Consider the following 18,458-nt stretch of genomic DNA (forward strand, 5'->3'; position numbering starts at 1 on the left):
CACTAAGGAAGTCAAACAGTATACAGAAGTTTTGTGGATGGTTCACCGTAGCAATTCCGGATTATCCAACGAAGAACTGGTGAGTATCTTACCTTTGTCCTCATGGACTCAACTGCATCATAAATATCTGAACTTGTTGTTTATCTGTTTTACAGAAAATCATCGCTCAGACCAAATTTACTGAAGAAAGCGGAAGAGAGTTTAAGCATTTTGAATGCTACGAACTCTACAAAGAGAATGTCGCTGGATTTGATGTAGTTTGATGTTTTTGTGGTGGTTTATTAAAATGTAGTTTGATGTTATTTGCAAGTTCAAATTGTAATAAATTTCGCTTAATCTGAAGTGGAAATCTCTATTTTAAAATCTAAAAATTTTCATTCAGTGATGCCAATTCTTTTACAAGATATAAACTTAGGCAATAATAAAACGTATTAAACAACTTCAATAAAAATCAAGTACAAGTTTTGGCCTCCTGCTTATCTTCATTTGACGTATCTTCCACTCAACGCGCTCTTTTGACAGTTTCGCCTTTGTTTTTGAATTTTTTGTTGTTAACTTTCAAAACTGGAGTCCTTCTTTGCCTTTTAGCGGAACATTTTCTTGGAGCGACTTCGAAAACTTGCACTTCCTTCTTACAATTTTCAATCTTTTTAAAACTCCCACATATCTTAGAAACAACAGCTTCAAGTTTTGCATCGCAAAAAAGTGTGATCGCCTTTTCAGCTATTTCACCAACAATAAACTCAAAAATTGAAATAGATTTTAGAAGAAAAAATTCAAGAGAAGTGAATTTTGGTGTGAGTGAATTGTTTGAAAATGATGGTAATTTATAGAGATAAAAAATGAATTTTGAATTTTTAAAAAACTACCCGTTGACGTTTTTGTTACAAACGCCAACGTTCTAAGTTCTAACGTCGCGTTTGTGCTTTGAGCGCTAGCGCTTGTTCTTCCAATGCTGGCACTTAACTGTCGGATGCTAGCATGTGTCGTAAGCTTTGGTGCTTAATAATCAACCGCCCAATAATTTACCATAGTGAAAAAACATGTTTGGCCATCCATCCCGCTCAACAAAAGTTTTCATCCGACCATTACCGTAGGAAGTGCCCTTACTATTTGTTTCTCTTAATAAAAGCCTTGATGGCAGACATTAAGAGAATTCCAGAAAAAAATCAAAAGAAAAGAAAAGCAAATGATTAACAAACAACTCTACGTGTCGTATTATGGACCATCTTTCTAAACACTCATCGGCGTATGGCCTCGTTTCTCTCTTTGATTCTCACAGTTTTTCTGTCTACTCTGCTCTGCAACCCAAAAAACCCAGTCCAGTCTAAAACCTTTTTCTTCTCTTCAATTCTATCTCAATTCGTGTAATTCTGGTTATCCACACCGTCATATTAACTAACTACCAAATTTCACTACACTACATAACAAGTGATACTCACAAAAAGAAGAAAAAAAATCTCAACTTTTTTAATTTATTCCTTCCATAGATTCTAACAATAGGTATGTGAGATCTTGTATTCCTAAATGGTTTTGTGATTTGGGGTTATTTTGTGTAAGTTTTTCTGTCTTCATCATGATAATTCTCTAGTTTGGTTTGACTTTTTAGAAAATTTCTGTTTAGTTTTTGTAATTTGTGGATAGATACTGCTTGATTTCTGTGATTTTTCATGTTTTTAGTGTATTATCTGATATGGGGTTTTCATTTTATTTATTTTAATCACTGTGTTGTAGAGAAATTTTCATTTTTGCAATGAAATATCTTAATTCTAGATTGATATTTTGCAGTACATACATGGTTAAATTTGGTTTGTTTTACTTCATTTGATCTCTAATTTGGACAATATATTTGGGTTTGATGAAGAATTGTGATTTTGTGACAATAAAAGATGATTTTTGCTTTTTGCAGTGAAGACATTGATGATGACTGGTCAATAGTGAGTAATGCTTTTAGTTGAGGTACCTGAGACAATTTCATCACCAATGGTTATAGATTAATATGTATGAAATAGATAGTGATACCGAATTTGATGAAATGGGTTATACAATGAGTAAACTAGAAATAGATTCAGAATTATGTGATGGTTCTATGAAAAATGGAAATGAAGCTTCAGGCAGTAGGAAACAGAAAGGGAAATTTAACTACTTGGATGGTGATGAATTTGCTCAGCTTACTAAGATGAGAACTGAACCGAATGAACGTCTTTGTAAGATTGGTCCTGGCAAGCCTGATTTGCCTGTTTCAATGGTTAAGTTGTTGGCTGGGCGAGAATGTAACTTTACGGGAAGAGGGAAATTTTCTTCGGCGGATTGTTGTCATGTTCTCAGTAGATATTTGCCTGTTAGTGGACCTTATAGAATTGATAAGATGGATAGCCGAGCTTATGTTTCTCAGTTTTCGGCTGATGGTTCGCTTTTTGTTGCCGGGTTTCAGGTATTTCGTTGCTTTCTTCTAGTTTACTTTTCATATACGTTACGTAGAAATGTGTAACCAGTTGAATTTGAAAAGTTGTGTTGTTTACGGCAATTAACTAACTGGTTAACTTGAACAGGGAAGCCACATTCGAATATATGATGTCGAAAATGGGTGGAAAGTTCATAAGGACATCCACGCTAGAAGCTTGCGTTGGACTATCACTGATACATCACTGTCACCGGATCAACAGTATCTTGTAAGTTCCTATTGATTGCTGACGGTACCGTGTATACCATGGAACATGATGGGGTAGTCATTGTTATCTAGTAGTCTCATTTATTCATTTGTTACTCTGCTTGCAGGTTTATGCCAGTATGTCTCCGATAGTCCATATTGTTAATATCAGATCTGGTGGGAAACAGTCACGTGCAAATGTTACCGTAAGTGCTTCAACTAACACTAATTATCTGTGCATTTGGGGTGTGATTGGAGCTATTATATAAGTCATGCAAGTAACAGTTTACGGAATCTAGAAACTCCCATGGCTACTTGTTTGTGTGACCAATCAACTTGTTATAGATAAATATAGATTATTAAGAGGAGCCGGGCACCCAATTTCATAAGACTCCAGACTGAGAGACAACTGATTGGAGTGGTTCTAATCATGCAACAATGATCTCATTTCTTTGTTCTCTGTTCCTTTTGGCGAATTATGCAACAGTGATCTCATTCTGTATTCAACTTCTTCTGGTTTACTTACTTTAGAGGATTAGTGATTAGCTTAATAGTTCATTTCTTATAGCTGTCATGAAAATCACAGTGTTTATTTTGGAAGTATCGGGTTTATCTTTCCAAGTAATGTTTCACATCGAAGCTCCTCTTAATGCAGGATATTCACGAAGGTCTAGATTTCTCTGCTAACGATGACGGGGAAGAAGAGGACTCTTTTGGGATATTCTCTGTCAAATTCTCCACTGATGGACGAGAATTAGTAGCCGGAAGTAGTGATGATTCGATATACGTCTATGACCTTGAAAGGAAAAAGCTTTCACTGAAAATTGAAGCACACACGGTATGAGAAGCTACCCTGTTCCCAGTTGAATGAAATCCTCTTTAGTATAAGTTGTTTTGATATATTTCCTTCAGTTTATACAAGTCGAATTGCAGAAAACTTCTTAAGTGCTTGATGAGCGTTTTCTCTGTGGCCAAATTCAAATGTTTCTTGTATATATTCTTAGGGAATTTTGATAGTTGTACTTCATTTTAAAATCTGCTTGTATATATTCTTAGGTAACCTGTGAAAGGCCAGTATAAATTTACTAAGATCTTTTTTTTATGCTATAACAGTCTGATGTTAACACGGTATGTTTTGCTGATGAATCTGGCCATCTCATATATTCGGGGAGTGATGATAATCTTTGCAAGGTAACCGTTAGATTTCTCAAACATATTTTGTCCTTCACGGAACAGACTGAGTTTATTCATGATTTCAGCAAGTGAACTCTGATGGCCTGTTAAAACTTACAAAAATGCCAAAAAGAAAAAAAGAAAAGAATACATAGAAAAATTACCTAGAAGAAGTTGTTATTCTGTAATAGAGGATAACAAATTAATGAGAAATAATAATTTCATTTTTGTTGGTAAATTTCTAGGTGTGGGTGGGATAGGCACAATTTCTGAGGAAGATTCATTTCTTTTTTGTTGGTGAATTTATGTTTCTTTAGGTGTGGGATAGACGTTGCTTTAAGGCAGAAGGAAAGGCAGCAGGTATTCTTGTGGGACATCTAGAAGGCATTACATTTCTCGACAGTCGTGGGGATGGACGCTATTTTATTTCAAATGGGAAAGATCAAACCATCAAACGTTGGGATATCAGAAAAATGTCCTCAAATGTTGATTGGTATGCATACTTCACCTGATTTCCATGTCACTCTCCTCACTTTATTTTCTTAAATCATACGTATAATTCATGATTATCCAATTTTCACCTATTTCAATGTCTTGCACTTAACTAAAGACTAGTGGTGACCAAGCGCTATTATAGGAAAGAAGAATTACCTTAGGAGACTCGTACTCTTAAATGGTGATTCTTTCACCGTTCTCCACTACTGACTGAGTAACAGATGTAGCTTTCTCGAACTTTTATCATGAGTGTGATTTGACCTTCGAACTATATGCGTATTTCCCTGGTTCAAGTGTACACCAATGAAACATTTAAGGCATGCCACGGGCAGAAGTGTTTTTCTGCATTACTGTTTTATTGGGTCAGGGAAATTGGTTCATACATTTCGTTTTCACTATCAAAGGTAAATTTATCTTCCTATGTTGCATGATTTAGTTACTCGACAAGGTACCTTTTGTCAAATTGTGTTGCGTATTTGTATGTACATAGTTTTGGTCAAGGCTGCAGATATGGTCTACTTATGTGTGCATGTCTTTCATGTATAGCTTGTAGCGTTAATGAGCGTATTCGCTCATCTTCATCTGTAGTTGTTAATTTGTAATCAGCATGGTCGTGAAAATGCCGAGTTATGAACCTTATGAACCTAACTCGACAGTTCCTTTGACCAGTGACTCGGGCCTGAGTTTTTCAAAGTAGGTTCTATTAAGGTTCATAGGTTTGTCAAGTGCCATCTGACTGTCCCTGCATCCTACTATATATTTTCTTTCTTCAGCCACGGTAGATTGAAAAACTACGAATGGGATTACCGATGGATGGAATATCCAGCACGTGCAAGAAAATCAAGGCATCCATATGATCAGTCATTGTCTACATACAAGGGCCATTCGGTTCTGCGTACTCTTATCCGTTGCTACTTCTCTCCAGTTCACAGGTACACGCTTTTATAACTCACAACTCCAGTGAACTATTTGACTCTTATTAAATACTGGAGTTCTATCCGAGTCAACTTGGCTTGCTGAAATCATCCAAACTACAAACCTGCTATGTACTGTGAAAACCTCTCAAAGTTTCTGGTAAAAGACTGTAATTTTCTTTAGTTAGTATGAATTTTGATGTTTGTCTTGCTGCAGCACTGGACAGAAGTACATATACACTGGATCTAACGACTCGTCTGTTTATATTTATGATGTGGTGAGCAACCAAGCTTTTTCAGTTACCACTATTTTGTTTTGTCATTCATGATAAAAACTATGCTAGAGGAATAATTACTGCCGTGCTAATGTAAGAAAGTATTGATGGTGGTTCATGTCTATAGGTAAGTGGATCCCAAGTTGCGAAACTTCAAAATCATGCAACAACTGTCAGAGATTGCAACTGGCACCCTTATTATCCGATGCTCGTCAGTTCCTCTTGGGATGGGGTCATTGCTAGAAGTGAATTCCCCGGGAATGCAGTAAACCCAACACCAATTCCGCGAAAAAGAAGCCAACTACTCCCAATATATTGAGAAGATGTGATATAGCTGGTCCATGTTGTTTAGGGTCAGATTAAAAGCGACAATGTTATTACATAGGATATAATGTTACCGATTTTTTTTTCTTCCTTCCAACTCGTCTTTAAGAAGTTAAGCTCTTCATCAAAGAGCAACGAACATATGTTTGTATTTATAGTATTCATAGGACCTGTATCTATCTCTCTCCGGTCTATGTATATAGCCCATCTTACTCTTGCAAGTTTGCAGTAATAAATTAGTGAATGCACTTCCTTGTAATTGAGGTTTGATATTCGCAAGTGTGTAGGCAATCCGCATGGTAGTTTTGGATGCTTCACTGTGCAGAGCACTATGAAATTATTTTGGATGCTTCACCGTGCAGAGCACTATGAAATTAGCATCGGACGACATTAAACACCAGTAAATACTTTATCACTGCAGTCACTGCGGAGTATGTAAAAGCAAGATTAGAGAAAGTGGTTTCACATTTCTTCTCAATAACCTGAAACAGCTGTCTCCAAAAAAATACAGCCTTCTTCGCATTATTTCTTATTTACATTAGCAGTTGCTACATATCCTTACAAAATGGAGAGCTGCTTGCTGTTAGTAAATCCCAAATGACCACCTTCCACCACGCACAGAAATCATCCAAACGTACAGAAAACCTATCGTCTCACCCGATTCCCAGTCGGTCATCAACCTGATGCCCAGTTTACGGACTCTTTTTGCCATACCTTGAAACAAATTATAAAGATTAACACTAAAATCATTCAGAGGAAAACAACTATAGTTAACAATTAACCTCATAAGGATTTCAGACGAAAGATATGCATCCACATGAGAAAAATGAAACTGATTATAGAGAGGAATGGAAGGAAGAGTGAAACCGATGCAAATTGGATTATCACTACATTCATTCACAGGGAAACAGTAACTAATGCAAATTGGATTATCAATACATTCATTCACAGATTCAAAAGAAAGCTAACATCGATATTGAAGATAAAACAACACCAAACAAGTATTTCAGTTTGCCGAATCTTTTTGCCATACATACAAATTATAGAGAGAAATGGATGGAAGAGTGATATTCATGCAAATGAGATTAACACTACACTCATTCACAGGAAAAAAACAATTAGTAGGGACTCAAAAGAAAGTTTCACACTTATTGAAGATAAAACAACACTTACCATCCTAAGGATTTCAGTGTGCGGACTCTTTTTGCCATACCTTTATACAATTTATAGAGAGAATGGATGGCAGAATGATATTCATTCATTCACAGGAAAAACACAGCTAGTAGAGATTCAAAAAGAAAGATAACATTGTTATTGAAGATAAAATAACAGTTAACATCATAAGGATTTCAGTCAAAAGACAGACATCAGCGTGAACTAGCAAAATAAGCAAGACATAAGACAACAGATGTTTGCTGTTATTGGTAGGAACATGCGTCATAACTGTTGCGCTAAACTTAGTAAACAAGATGAGCAATTTACCGTCCTCTTGCAATGTAAGTCGCAGATGCTGCAGCAAAGATAGTGGTCGCAGAAGATACCAATGCCCAAATGTTAGAACTCTTCGTAGCAGACTTCTTCAGGTTCTCAATCTGTTGAGTCATTTCTTCCAGTTTCTTATCCTTACTCTTGAAAGCCTTTCTGATACTTTCCAACTCAGATGCAAATGGTCGGATATCTTTCTCGGTTTTCTTCATATCAATATCAGATTCCACAGTTGCTTCCCTCTCTTCATCTTCAGCTCCGCACATTACTTCCACAGCATCCTTCAACATCAACAAAGCCTTCTCAGCATTCATTTGAGCAGACTTCATCTTTGAAGTCAAACTTTGGTTTCCCTTTTCAACTTCATCCAATTTCTTCTCTAGTAATGACTTCTCTTTAATCAACATTTCTGACCGAGTTTCCAGCTTCTTCATTTCACCAGAAAGCGAACCCGTTCCTTTCTTTTGCATCTCAATCTCCTTCACTGTATCATCCATACTCTTTTGCAATTCCTTCACTTTCAAACTCAAAGTCGACTCTTCCTTTTTCTTCAACTCAAGCTCCTTCACTGAATCATCCATACTCTTTTGCAATTCCTTCACTTTCAAACTCAAACTCGACTCTTCCTTTTTCTTCAACTCAAGTTCCTTCTGAATTTCACTCTTCTCAGCAGCAACCCTTTTGAGATTATCATTCAAAGACCCAACCTCTGACTTCAGATGCTTGTTAGAATCCATTTGATCTTTGTAAGACTTCTCAAGCTGAGAAACCGACATTTCAAGCGCACCCAATTCATTCCGAAGCTCTTCAACCTCATTTTGCATCTTCATCTTAGTTCTCTCAATAACATCTTTCTCTTCAACAATTTCCTTCACTTTCTTTCTTTCTGAATCCAATTCCACTTTCAACAGTTGTTGTTTCTCTAAAGCTTCGGTATAGCCTTTCTCCATTTCATCAACTTTCTTTCGCAAAAGCGCGTCGTTCTTGTCCTTTGAAGCTATAGTAGCTCCAAGCTGCTCAACATACTTGGACATATCAGCTACTTTCAGTAACTGATCGGCCCTGTTCTTCTCAATCTTGTTCTTCTCCGCAACAATTTCTTCCTTCTCTCGCTTCAACTCCTCGATCATTTTCCCCGAATCAACCAATTTCTGCTCAATCAAACTTTTCTCACCCAATAAACCTTCAAATGCTTCATCCCTTTCCTTCTTTTCTTCTGCAGCTTTCTTTCTCAACATCTTATCATTCTTCTCCAACGACGCAACAGTTGCAACAAGCTGCTCAACATACTTCTCCATATCAGCTACTTTCAGTAACTGATCCGCCCTGTTCTTCTCAATCTTACTCTTCTCTACAGCAATTTCTTCCTTCTCTCGTTTCAATTCCTCGACCATCTTCCCCGAATCAACCAACTTCTGTTCAATCAAACCTTTCTCACCCAATAAACTTTCAAATGCTTCGTCCCTTTCCTTCTTTTCTTCCGCGACCTTCTTTTTCAGAATCTTATCATTCTTCTCCAATGAAGAAATCGTTGCAACAAGCTCCTGAACATGTTTCTCCAAATCATTAATTTTCTCCAACTGGTAAACTCTGTTCTTCTCAATATTCTCCTTCTGCAATACAACCCCTTCCTTCTCTTGCTTCAAATCATCACACGCTTTCAAAGACTGGGCCAACTTCTTCTCAACCGAATTCTTCTCGCTTTTCACAGATTCTAAAGTTTTCTCAATATCTTTCTTTCCTTCGACAAGCTTTTCATTTGCCATTTCTACCTCACTGAGTTTCTTCTGAATCAACAGTTCCTTCTTCTCGAACTCGCTGATGTTCGCTTTCAGATTCTCGGACTCTTTACCCTGAACGTCGAGTTTCGCCTGAAGCAACACTTCGTTCTTCTCTAACTCGCTGATTTTCACTTTCAGATTGTTGGATTCTTTGTCCTGAACGTCGAGTTTCTTCTGAAGCAATAGTTCGTTCTTCTCTAAATCGCTGATTTTTGCTTTCAGATTATTCGATTCTTTGTCCTGAACGTCGAGTTTCTCCTGCAACAACACTTCGCTCTTCTCTAACTCGCTGATTTTTGATTTCAGATTGTTGGATTCTTTGTCCTGACCGTCGAGTTTCTTCTGCAGCAACACTTCGCTCTTCTCTAACTCGCCAATTTTCACTTTGAGATTCTTGGATTCTTTGTCCTGAACGTCGAGTTTCTTCTGAAGCAACACTTCATTCTTCTCCAACTCGCTGATTTTCCCGTTCAGATACTTGGATTCCTTAACCTGAACGTCGAGTTTCTTCTGAATCGTTTCCAATTCAGAAACAACTTCTCTGTCATGAACAAGATCTCCATTAAGAAGATCCACAGATTTCTTCAACTTGTTGATTTCGTCTTGCAACTCAGATTTCTCTTCCACAACACCGTCATACTTCGATTTCAACCGTTCGATTTCATCCAGTTTCTCGTTCTCCAACTCTTTAATCTTCATCTTCAACTGATCCCCTTCTTTCACTTTCTCTTCCACTTCAACTTTAACCTTCTCTATTTCATTCTCCATTTCAGATTTCACCTCCACCACTTTACCTTCAAGCTCCTTCTTCTCCGTCTCAAACTTCTGAGTCTCAGTCTGAAACCGAGAAATCTCAGATTCGAGTTCTAATTTGGATTTCTGCAACGTATTGATTTGCTCTCTGTTCTCAACTGTTTTTTTCACCAGCATTTCATTTAACGCTTTCAGATTCCTTAGTTTCTCAGCTGGATTTTCAATCTCTTCCATCGGGATTTTTTTAGGCTTTTCGATTTCTTGTGTCTGTGTTTCTGTCTCCTGATGGTTTTCTTGTTGCTGCTGCGATTGTTTCTTCTTCGCCATTGATTTTTTTTGTTTTAGGGTTCAAGATGAAGAGATTGGAGATAAGAGGTTAGGGTTTTTTGTCTAGGGTTTTGGGTGATAAGATTCTTTCCTATAAATGAGAGGGAGAGAGAGAGAAAATAAGGAAAGGAAATCGTTTTTCAAAATTCAAATTATTTTTGCACATTTTACCAGGATGGGATTTCTGATTTTTATAGGGTTTTGAAAAGGTAGATCCGAATTACTAGGGTATTGTTTGGAGATTTTACTGTTGTTTTCTTTTGCCTACGATATCAAAACGTGGGTGGATATTACTTACTCTTTGAGTGTTAAATTATTATAGATCTCATTTCAAATGATTAAACGTCGGTTTGTTTAGGTTTTGTACACCTACTTCAATATAAATGGGTCGTGGTGTGTTTTTTTGTTTTTCAAGGTGTGAATCAAAAGAAGTGACTAGGACTTTCCTGTTCAAAATGAAATTGTACTCGTCGGTCAGAGCTGGTCAAAAGTTGGTGACCTGGAGTCCGGTAACGCAACTAATCTTCTTGGTAAATTAATTATGAAAATCTATACACGTTAAAAACATTTAGATGATAAAGAAAAAAAGAAATCAGTATAATGGGCCAAATCGCCAGTCAGATGTCGCCCAAACTAATGGTCTATGTATGGGTTTATCAGCTAAGTTTAAACAAAGAATGGACCAATATTACAAGAAAAAATTCTAAGTTTAGTAATGTTGCTTTTGGCAATGTTATTATAAACATACAAACATCATATCAGCTGAATATTACGTCCCAAAAGGAAAATAAAGAAATCAGAAGAACATGAATATAAACTCATGATTCATGAACCATTGTGATGCATGTAATAAAATGTCCAAATCCCTAAACCTAACGTTCAAATTCAATTTGGTGGTGCCTCTGAACACTATTATTTGTCTTAAAGTGTTGTTAAACTATCTTATCCGTTATCTTTGTGTTCAGTGGTGGTGGAACCAGAAGGATGCAAAGAATTTATGGGAACATGTTGATTTAGTAGATTTAATGTTATATTTCGATTTGGTTAAATAACAATTATTGGATCCACATTAAGATAAAGGTTTCACAATTTTGCCTCCACTTATATTACGAAGAAAACAATTATATATAGGATAATTATCTTTTTATCGAGAATTAACAGTCCACTATTATGATTCAACATACCATAAATCAACATTTAGTTATACTGATTTTGATGCTGATTGCGAAAGTAACCATTACTTAATATGAAAAATAAATATATTTTTTTGTATACAAAAGATATTGTCAAACTTATAATCCCTAAATTATTATTTTTTCGTACTTATTTTGCCACAACCACCTCTAAGAAACAGAGATCCCTCACCGCTATTGTTTCTTTCTTGAAATTGTGAAGGTAAAAAAAAATCAGATTTTTCACTATTCGTTGAGTGAAAATTCGATTTTTCACTAAGAAGTCAAGTGAAACAAATCATTTTCTCGCTATATTATATTGGTGAAAATAAATAAATTTTGACGGCAACATTACCAGCAACAAATACAATTTTTTATCATCTATATTAACAACAACAGAAATTGACATATAAGACAAAAAAAACCACGCCGAAAATTTAAAGATGATATTTTAATGTAAAATCAAACAAAAAAAAATGGCAATTCCAAAACACAAATCAAAACTAGAAAACGAATATTGACAAAGCACATATGAAAAGAAATATAGGTTAGATGATTTAGTTTTGTTCTATGATCAAACCAATTTATGATATCTAATTTTGGAATTAGCTGATATATAATAGAATCGAAGTTGATTGATATATCATCGAGATAATCAATCGACCATCGAAAAGAAAAATGTATTGGAATAGAGACTTACTATGTATAAAGTGGAATTAGTTGAGTGCTGAGAGAGAAATAAACTACTCAAATCTCAAATGAATTGTTATATATGTATATTTGATTTATATATTTATAAAGCACGAGAGGTTGAGCCCAGGACTAACCCCAGTAATAACAAAGGTTATATTTACCTATCATAAAAATATCAAATATATAGATATTAGTAAAATACAAAACGCCGCGTACATACCAATCCTTTATATTGGTTTCTCTAGGATTGAGAAAGTAATAATTTATTTGGTTTTCCGAAAAATACCTTGGTTTTTCTTTTTTGAATTTAACTTAGGTTTAAGTTCTTCGTATGTTATATTTTAAATTATTTTTTTCTTCGTAAATAAATAAAGTTCTTATACTCCTAGTTGAATAAGTATTTAATTTACTCGCAAATTTTTGATTAGTTACGAATTTTTAACTACGTACCTTCAATTTGTTTCTAGAGACGGATCCGAAAAAAAATCTTGGATCAACCGGTTGGGGTGGTTAATATGGAAATTTATTTTTTTAATTGACATATCCAATAAATTATGATATAATAATAATAATAATAATTATTATTATTATGATCACGCAATCCATTGTGCAAGCGAAGTGGGCCTGAAATACAGACATGATATGGTACGAGACCTCTTTGCGGAATTATGTTATAAAGCCGGAGTAGCAGCCAGGAAGGAAGCTTCGATAGGACTTACCTCCAACATGAACACACCCCTTAAACCAGCAGATATTATGGTCTACAATTGGGAGAATGGCAAAGACACATGTTTCGATGTGACAGGTGTTTCACCATTTTCTAAAGGTGGGAATCGGTCCTTCACTCCAGGGCATGCAATATTAACAGTTATTACTCGCAAACGTAACAAATACGCCAGTCTATGTCTGACTCATGGATATGAATTTGAGGTTCTAGCCTTCTCAACCTTAGGTGAGTTAGGTGATGACATTATCGTCCTTGTAAATCGTTTGAAAAACTGTATGGCAAGTCATGATGTTAATAATAACTTGGGTAGTTCTCTCTTCCATAGATTAGGTATTATTATTCAAAAAGGTGTGGGAGCACAACTTGTTGCTCGACTCCCTGCCAAATCTTTGTAATTAACTCTTTTTTCTTCAATATAGCCTTAGTGGCATCTTTTATAATAATAATAATAATAATAATAATAATAATAATAATAATAAACACCCAAATGCTCCTTCACCATCTATCCCCCTGAGCCAGTTGAAGTTGATGCTTTGTCTGTCGATTCTAAAGTTGTTCTTGATGCTTTGAAGAGCTTTCCTAAAGGCACAACATGTGGCAGAGATGGGATTAGGGTACGTTCAACATCTCTTAGATGCTTTGAGTGGTGCAGTTGCTGCTGTGGGTGAGGAGCTTTTAGCATCCATTACTGGGGTGGTCAATTTATGGTTGGCTGGACAATGTCCATCTGCTTTAGGAGAGTACATTGCGAGTGTTCCCTTAACTCCTCTTCTCAAGCATGGATGTGGGATTATGCCTATTGTTGTTGGTACAATATGGCGTAGATTATGCTTAAATCTCGATGCCAAATCAGTTGGTAAAGACATGTCTTTATATCTAGGGGATCATCAGTTCGGAGTTGGGGTTCCATGTGGAGCAGAAGGTATTCTTCACGATGCAAACAGACTCTTGGAGATGAAAGGTACTCTCAATAGTATGTCTATGCTTCTAATTGACTTCTTTAATGCTTTTAATATGGTTGATCGAACCACATTAATTAAGGAAGTTAGACTTAGATGTCCTAGTATATCCAGATGGGTGGAGTTTTGTTATGCTTCACCAGCAAGACTCTACTATAATGAGTTTGTTTTGTCATCTGCTATTGGGGTACAACAAGGGGATCCATTAGGTCCTATATTATTTGCTTTGGTTCTTTACCCTCTAGTGAACATGATTTCAAGTCAGTGTAATCTGAATTTTAATGCATGGTACCTTGATGATGGTACTATTGCTGGTGATAGCTTGGAAGTAGAAAAAGCATTCTCCATAATTCAGGCTGAAGGTAGTAGTCGTGGGTTACATCTTAATGTTAGCAAGACTGAATTATTTTGGCCATGTGTTGATCCTTGAAGCCAAGATGATGGAGTCTTTCCGGTCAACATTAGTAGACGTACTAGTGGTGTAAAGCTGTTGGGAGGGCCGGTGAGTCTTAATTTTCAATTCTGTAGTGATCTTGTAAAGACTAAAATTGATAAGACTTTACAACTAATGGAATCTGTTAAGCAATTACATGACCAGCGATGTGAGTTATTACTTTTACGAAGTTGCGCAGGTGTGTCGAAGCTTTATTTTAACCTGAGAACCACTAAACCTAATGCTCTCCAACAAATTATTTCTTGTTATGATCTTCCTTTGGTACAATTTCTACGGCATATTGTTACAGGAGATGGTGCAGGGTTTAGTCTTCTCCAACAACGTATTGCTACACTACCAATGAAATATGGGGGTCTGGGTGTTTACACAATGGACAACACAAGTAAATAATGTTTTCTTGCTTCTTGTTTTCAAACAAGAAATCTGCAAGAGGTCATTCTTAATCTTCCACCTGAATCTGAACCAAGCCTAAGTTTTTCAGCATGCTTTGTCACAATTCAAGCAGGTATGTGGGTTGTCTTATTTCGATATCAATAATATTGCCACTCGTCCTATGAAATCTTTGGCAAACAGTATTTTGAGGTTGTTAAGAAAGATATGCCTTAAAAATTTGTTATGTCAGAACGTGATACTATACTTTGGCAAAGCAATAGGCTTGAACATGCGCAGGATTATCTTAAAGTTATACCAATATGTGGGATTAATCAGACACTTGGGCCTCGCCATTTCAGGGCAGTTGTTTGTTACATGCTTGGTGTACCTATTTTTAATACTATTGATGTTTGTGCTTGTTGTAAGAGGAAGATGGATGTCTATGGATATCATGCACTTCATTGTGCAAGTGAGGTGGGTATAATGTTTAGGCATGATTTTGTTAGGAATGTTGTGTCCATATGTTTTACAAGGCCGGAGTTGCAGCTAGAAAGGAGGTCAATCTTGGGATCTTACCTGATGATGCCAAGACTTTAAAGCCTGCTGCCATTTTTGTCTATAATTGGATCAACGGGCAAGATTTTTGTTTTGATGTTACGGGTGTCTCACCCTTTTCTGGTGTTAGTGGTCGGGTTTTCGTCCCGCGTGTAGCCATTTTTAATGCTATTTCACGCAAGCGGGCAAAATATTTGGATAAGGTGATGGCTCATGGGTATGATTTTGGAGTCCTTGCTTTCTCCACTTTATGTGAACTTAGTGAAGACATAATGATTCTTTTGAAGAGGTTGAGAAATTGTATAGCTAACTATGACCTCAATTACAAACTAGGTAACTCTCTTTTTTATAATAATAATAATAACAACGAGTATCTAGCTCAGCTGGTCATCCCTGTTCCAAAAAGATTTGATGCGCTCCAGGAGGTCCCAGATTCGAGTCCCCGATGACGCAATATTGCAGAATTTGACATGGAAGGTAGAGTTAGCTTGCCTCTCCTTGAGACATAATCGGCCCCTCTATCCGCTTCAGCTCCCTTGACTGGTTCCTCATAAGGCTCGCTGGTAGGCTAGCACGGTAACCTGTTAAAGTAATGTAGTAGTGCGTTGTTGGAGCCTAGCTTGTTAGGCTTCCAACTAGTTTCATGTAATAATCGTTATCCAATAATATAATAATGTATTAAAAATGAAAAAAAATATAATAAAAATAATAATAATAACGCAGGAGAGAGAGACTCCGGCGAAAACCCATGCAATTGAAAACCTGAGTTGCTTTCTATTATCATAACGCAATCTTCAACAGCCTAACACTTTCAGATTTTTTTCATATTAAGCATCACTGATTCCCCCACTTTTTTCCTGATCGTTTGAGATAATTTTCTGTTGTTTTCATCGGGTTTGCCCTAACTCTGGAAAAACGGTTATTGCAGTTTCATTGGATCTGCAATTCCAAGAACCAGGCGATTGTCGTTTTCACAGGCCCTTCCATCAGATGAGGATGAACCTGACAGCGATAGGAGTCATAGTCTGGTGGATGATTCAATGGCTCACTGCCCTTTCAAGCATTTTGATGATTTTCAGGATGGATACAATGGACGGGGTTATGCCAAAACTTCCATTCGACGACACATTAAGGATCATCATTGGCCTTCTCAAACTAGCTTAACGGTATGCAACGAAAGGATTGGTACTCACTTAAGTGTTTATCAGTCCTGGGAACGCCTTCTAACTCTGATGGAGACGTGGCTTTGCGGTGATTGCATGAAAGTGCAGTCATGGAAGCGCCCATGTCGTCCTCATGGGGGTAACATACTATTAGGTCCATTTAATGGCAGGTCTGCAGATTTCCTAATACACGGCATCGATAAACCACATGCTGAAGCAGAATATGTATCGGTGTCCAACAACACTGACATTCCTGATAAATCGTTTGGTCTTTCATTAGAACTTCTCGACTTGGTTTATCAGAAACAAATTACGACAACAGCCAGCATTCCTCCCCCGTGTATGTTGAATTTTTCCAGAGCATTGAAATCGGCAATGGACAAGGTGATAGCAAAACCCACTGGATTACTCCCATGGATTCAACTACTGTTGTTTCCTGTGTGCACTCTTAATCTGTACGTCCCTAACAACGCCAGTGAAGCCATATCCAGTACACGGAAAAAGATGCAGATTGATGCCATCAACAAATCCCTGGTAGAATGGGGATAACCTAATGGATGTACCAATATCGTCCAGCGTCTGTTAGCTCTGGCTCGTAAGAATCAACAACAGCGGCAAAACACTAAGAGACCTCAGCGCACCAAGAAAGCCAAGACCAATGTAGAAGCTTGCCATAAGAAATTGGGGGAAGGACATTACACAGCTTCCATACGTGTCTTGTCGTCTGGGGGTGTTGCACCTGCAACCCCAGAAACCCTTTATGAACTGCAAATGAAACACCCTTATTCACGGCCCCCCGTCGTCCCTGCTGGTAACCCAAATGTTGCAGCGGTAATTGTTGATGTCCAGGATGTGGTTAAAGCATTGAAAAGCTTCCCGAAAGGAACATCATGTGGGAGGGACGGTTTCCGATCTCAACACTTGCTAGATGCAACGAATGGCGCTGCGTCTGTGGCAGATGAGTTATTGTCGTACATCACCGGAGTAGCAAACCTGTGGATTGATGGCCAATGCCCACTAGCTCTCGGAGAGTACATTTCCAGCGCACCATTAACACCTCTCCTTAAACCTGGTGGTGGTATTCACCAGATCGCAGTAGGTACGATATGGAGGCGTTTATACTCTAAACTGGCAGCATCTGCAGTGCTTAAATATATGACTAGTTACCTCGGAAAACATCAGTTTGGAGTTGGCACACCATGCAGAGGAGAAGGTATTTTACACTCGGTGAATCGGCTTTTAGAATTGAAAGGTACCCATACTGACATGACTATGTTGCTTATCGATTTTACTAACGCCTTCAACATAATTAGTAGGACTGTTTTTATTAACGAAGTACGTGAATGATGTCCGAGCATTGCTAAATGGGTTGAAATATGTTATGCGCGGCCTGCAAAGTTGTATTAGAATGAACATACCTTAGCATAAGCACAAGGAGTCCAATAGGGAGAACCACTCGGGCCTCTACTGTTTTCCTTAGCTCTTAACCCATTGATATGCAAAATTACTGCACAATGTAAACTGGACCTGAATGTGTGGTACTTAGATGATGGGACACTGGTTGGAGAGACGACGGAAGTGGCAAAATCTCTTCAAATCATACGAGAAGAAGGACCTGCAAGAGGCCTGCAGCTGAACATACAGAAGACAGAGATCTTTTGGCCACACCCTGACCCAAGATGCAATGATGTTTTCCCATCTGCTATAGGCATGCCAGAGACCAGTGTCAGTTTGATCGGTGGTCCAGTAAGTCTCAATGACGAGTTCTGCAGTAATATCATCCAATATCATGTAGACAAGACGCTGCATCTGATGGACTGTGTCAAGAAGCTCCGAGATCCCCAAGTAGAGCTCCTACTACTTCGATACTGCGCTAAAGTTTCAAAGTTATACTTTTAAACGCGTACAACGAGACCAAAATGCATGCAGGCAGCGCAACAACATTTTGATGAGTCTCTTATTCAGTTCCTGCAGTATTTTGTCACAAGTGATGGAGCAGGGTTTGGCCAACTTCAACAACGTCTCACCACTCTCCCAATCAGGGCTGGTGGGTTAGGCGTTTACACTTTGCATGACACCACCCAATATGGCTATATATCCTCTTGCTTCCAAACACAACATTTGCAGAACCAAATTCTACAAGGTACACCTAGAATTAGCCCTCACTTTCAAACAGCTCTGGACCA

At 37.4% G+C, this 18,458-nt stretch overlaps 3 protein-coding genes across 5 annotated transcripts; 2 read left to right on the plus strand and 1 right to left on the minus strand.

Moving 5' to 3' along the window:
* The first annotated feature begins 1,163 nt into the window (after window positions 1-1,163).
* Window positions 1,164-6,103, plus strand: LOC113336689 (LEC14B homolog). Of its 2 annotated transcripts, none has more exons than XM_026582336.1 (10): window positions 1,164-1,555; window positions 1,910-2,434; window positions 2,553-2,672; window positions 2,779-2,856; window positions 3,306-3,488; window positions 3,764-3,841; window positions 4,141-4,316; window positions 5,092-5,250; window positions 5,450-5,510; window positions 5,635-6,103. In XM_026582336.1, exons 2-10 carry the CDS (start codon window positions 2,000-2,002, stop codon window positions 5,824-5,826), a joined length of 1,482 nt encoding a protein of 493 aa, XP_026438121.1. In that variant the 5' UTR covers window positions 1,164-1,555; window positions 1,910-1,999; the 3' UTR covers window positions 5,827-6,103. The 2 variants fall into 2 exon arrangements, with proteins under 2 accessions (XP_026438121.1, XP_026438120.1); XM_026582335.1 differs by having other exon boundaries at window positions 1,164-1,503.
* Window positions 6,104-6,267: 164 nt separating this feature from the next.
* LOC113336688 (intracellular protein transport protein USO1-like) lies at window positions 6,268-10,324 on the minus strand. 2 transcript variants are annotated; one of them, XM_026582334.1, is made up of 2 exons: window positions 7,314-10,324; window positions 6,268-6,545 (listed from the first exon to the last, which is right to left on the minus strand). In XM_026582334.1, exons 1-2 carry the CDS (start codon window positions 10,175-10,177, stop codon window positions 6,524-6,526), a joined length of 2,886 nt encoding a protein of 961 aa, XP_026438119.1. In that variant the 5' UTR covers window positions 10,178-10,324; the 3' UTR covers window positions 6,268-6,523. The 2 variants fall into 2 exon arrangements, with proteins under 2 accessions (XP_026438119.1, XP_026438118.1); XM_026582333.1 differs by lacking the exon at window positions 6,268-6,545 and adding an exon at window positions 6,666-7,044.
* A 6,714-nt stretch (window positions 10,325-17,038) lies between these two features.
* LOC113336957 lies at window positions 17,039-18,205 on the plus strand. The gene is made up of 2 exons (XM_026582675.1): window positions 17,039-17,524; window positions 17,819-18,205. Exons 1-2 carry the CDS (start codon window positions 17,044-17,046, stop codon window positions 18,169-18,171), a joined length of 834 nt encoding a protein of 277 aa, XP_026438460.1. The 5' UTR covers window positions 17,039-17,043; the 3' UTR covers window positions 18,172-18,205.
* Window positions 18,206-18,458: the final 253 nt, after the last annotated feature.

Source organism: Papaver somniferum, unplaced genomic scaffold, assembly GCF_003573695.1.
Source record: "Papaver somniferum cultivar HN1 unplaced genomic scaffold, ASM357369v1 unplaced-scaffold_154, whole genome shotgun sequence".
NCBI lineage: Eukaryota > Viridiplantae > Streptophyta > Magnoliopsida > Ranunculales > Papaveraceae > Papaver > Papaver somniferum.

Coding starts and splice junctions, on each gene's coding strand:
- LOC113336689 (XM_026582336.1), top strand. CDS start 2,000: ATGTATGAAATAGATAGTGATACCGAATTTGATGAAATGGGTTATACA. Junction 2,673..2,778: donor CACCGGATCAACAGTATCTT/GTAAGTTCCTAT, acceptor CTCTGCTTGCAG/GTTTATGCCAGTATGTCTCC. Junction 3,842..4,140: donor GTGATGATAATCTTTGCAAG/GTAACCGTTAGA, acceptor ATGTTTCTTTAG/GTGTGGGATAGACGTTGCTT.
- LOC113336688 (XM_026582333.1), bottom strand. CDS start 10,177: ATGGCGAAGAAGAAACAATCGCAGCAGCAACAAGAAAACCATCAGGAG. Junction 7,045..7,313: donor ACTTACATTGCAAGAGGACG/GTAAATTGCTCA, acceptor AATTGTATAAAG/GTATGGCAAAAAGAGTCCGC.
- LOC113336957 (XM_026582675.1), top strand. CDS start 17,044: ATGAAACACCCTTATTCACGGCCCCCCGTCGTCCCTGCTGGTAACCCA. Junction 17,525..17,818: donor TCGGCTTTTAGAATTGAAAG/GTACCCATACTG, acceptor TGTGGTACTTAG/ATGATGGGACACTGGTTGGA.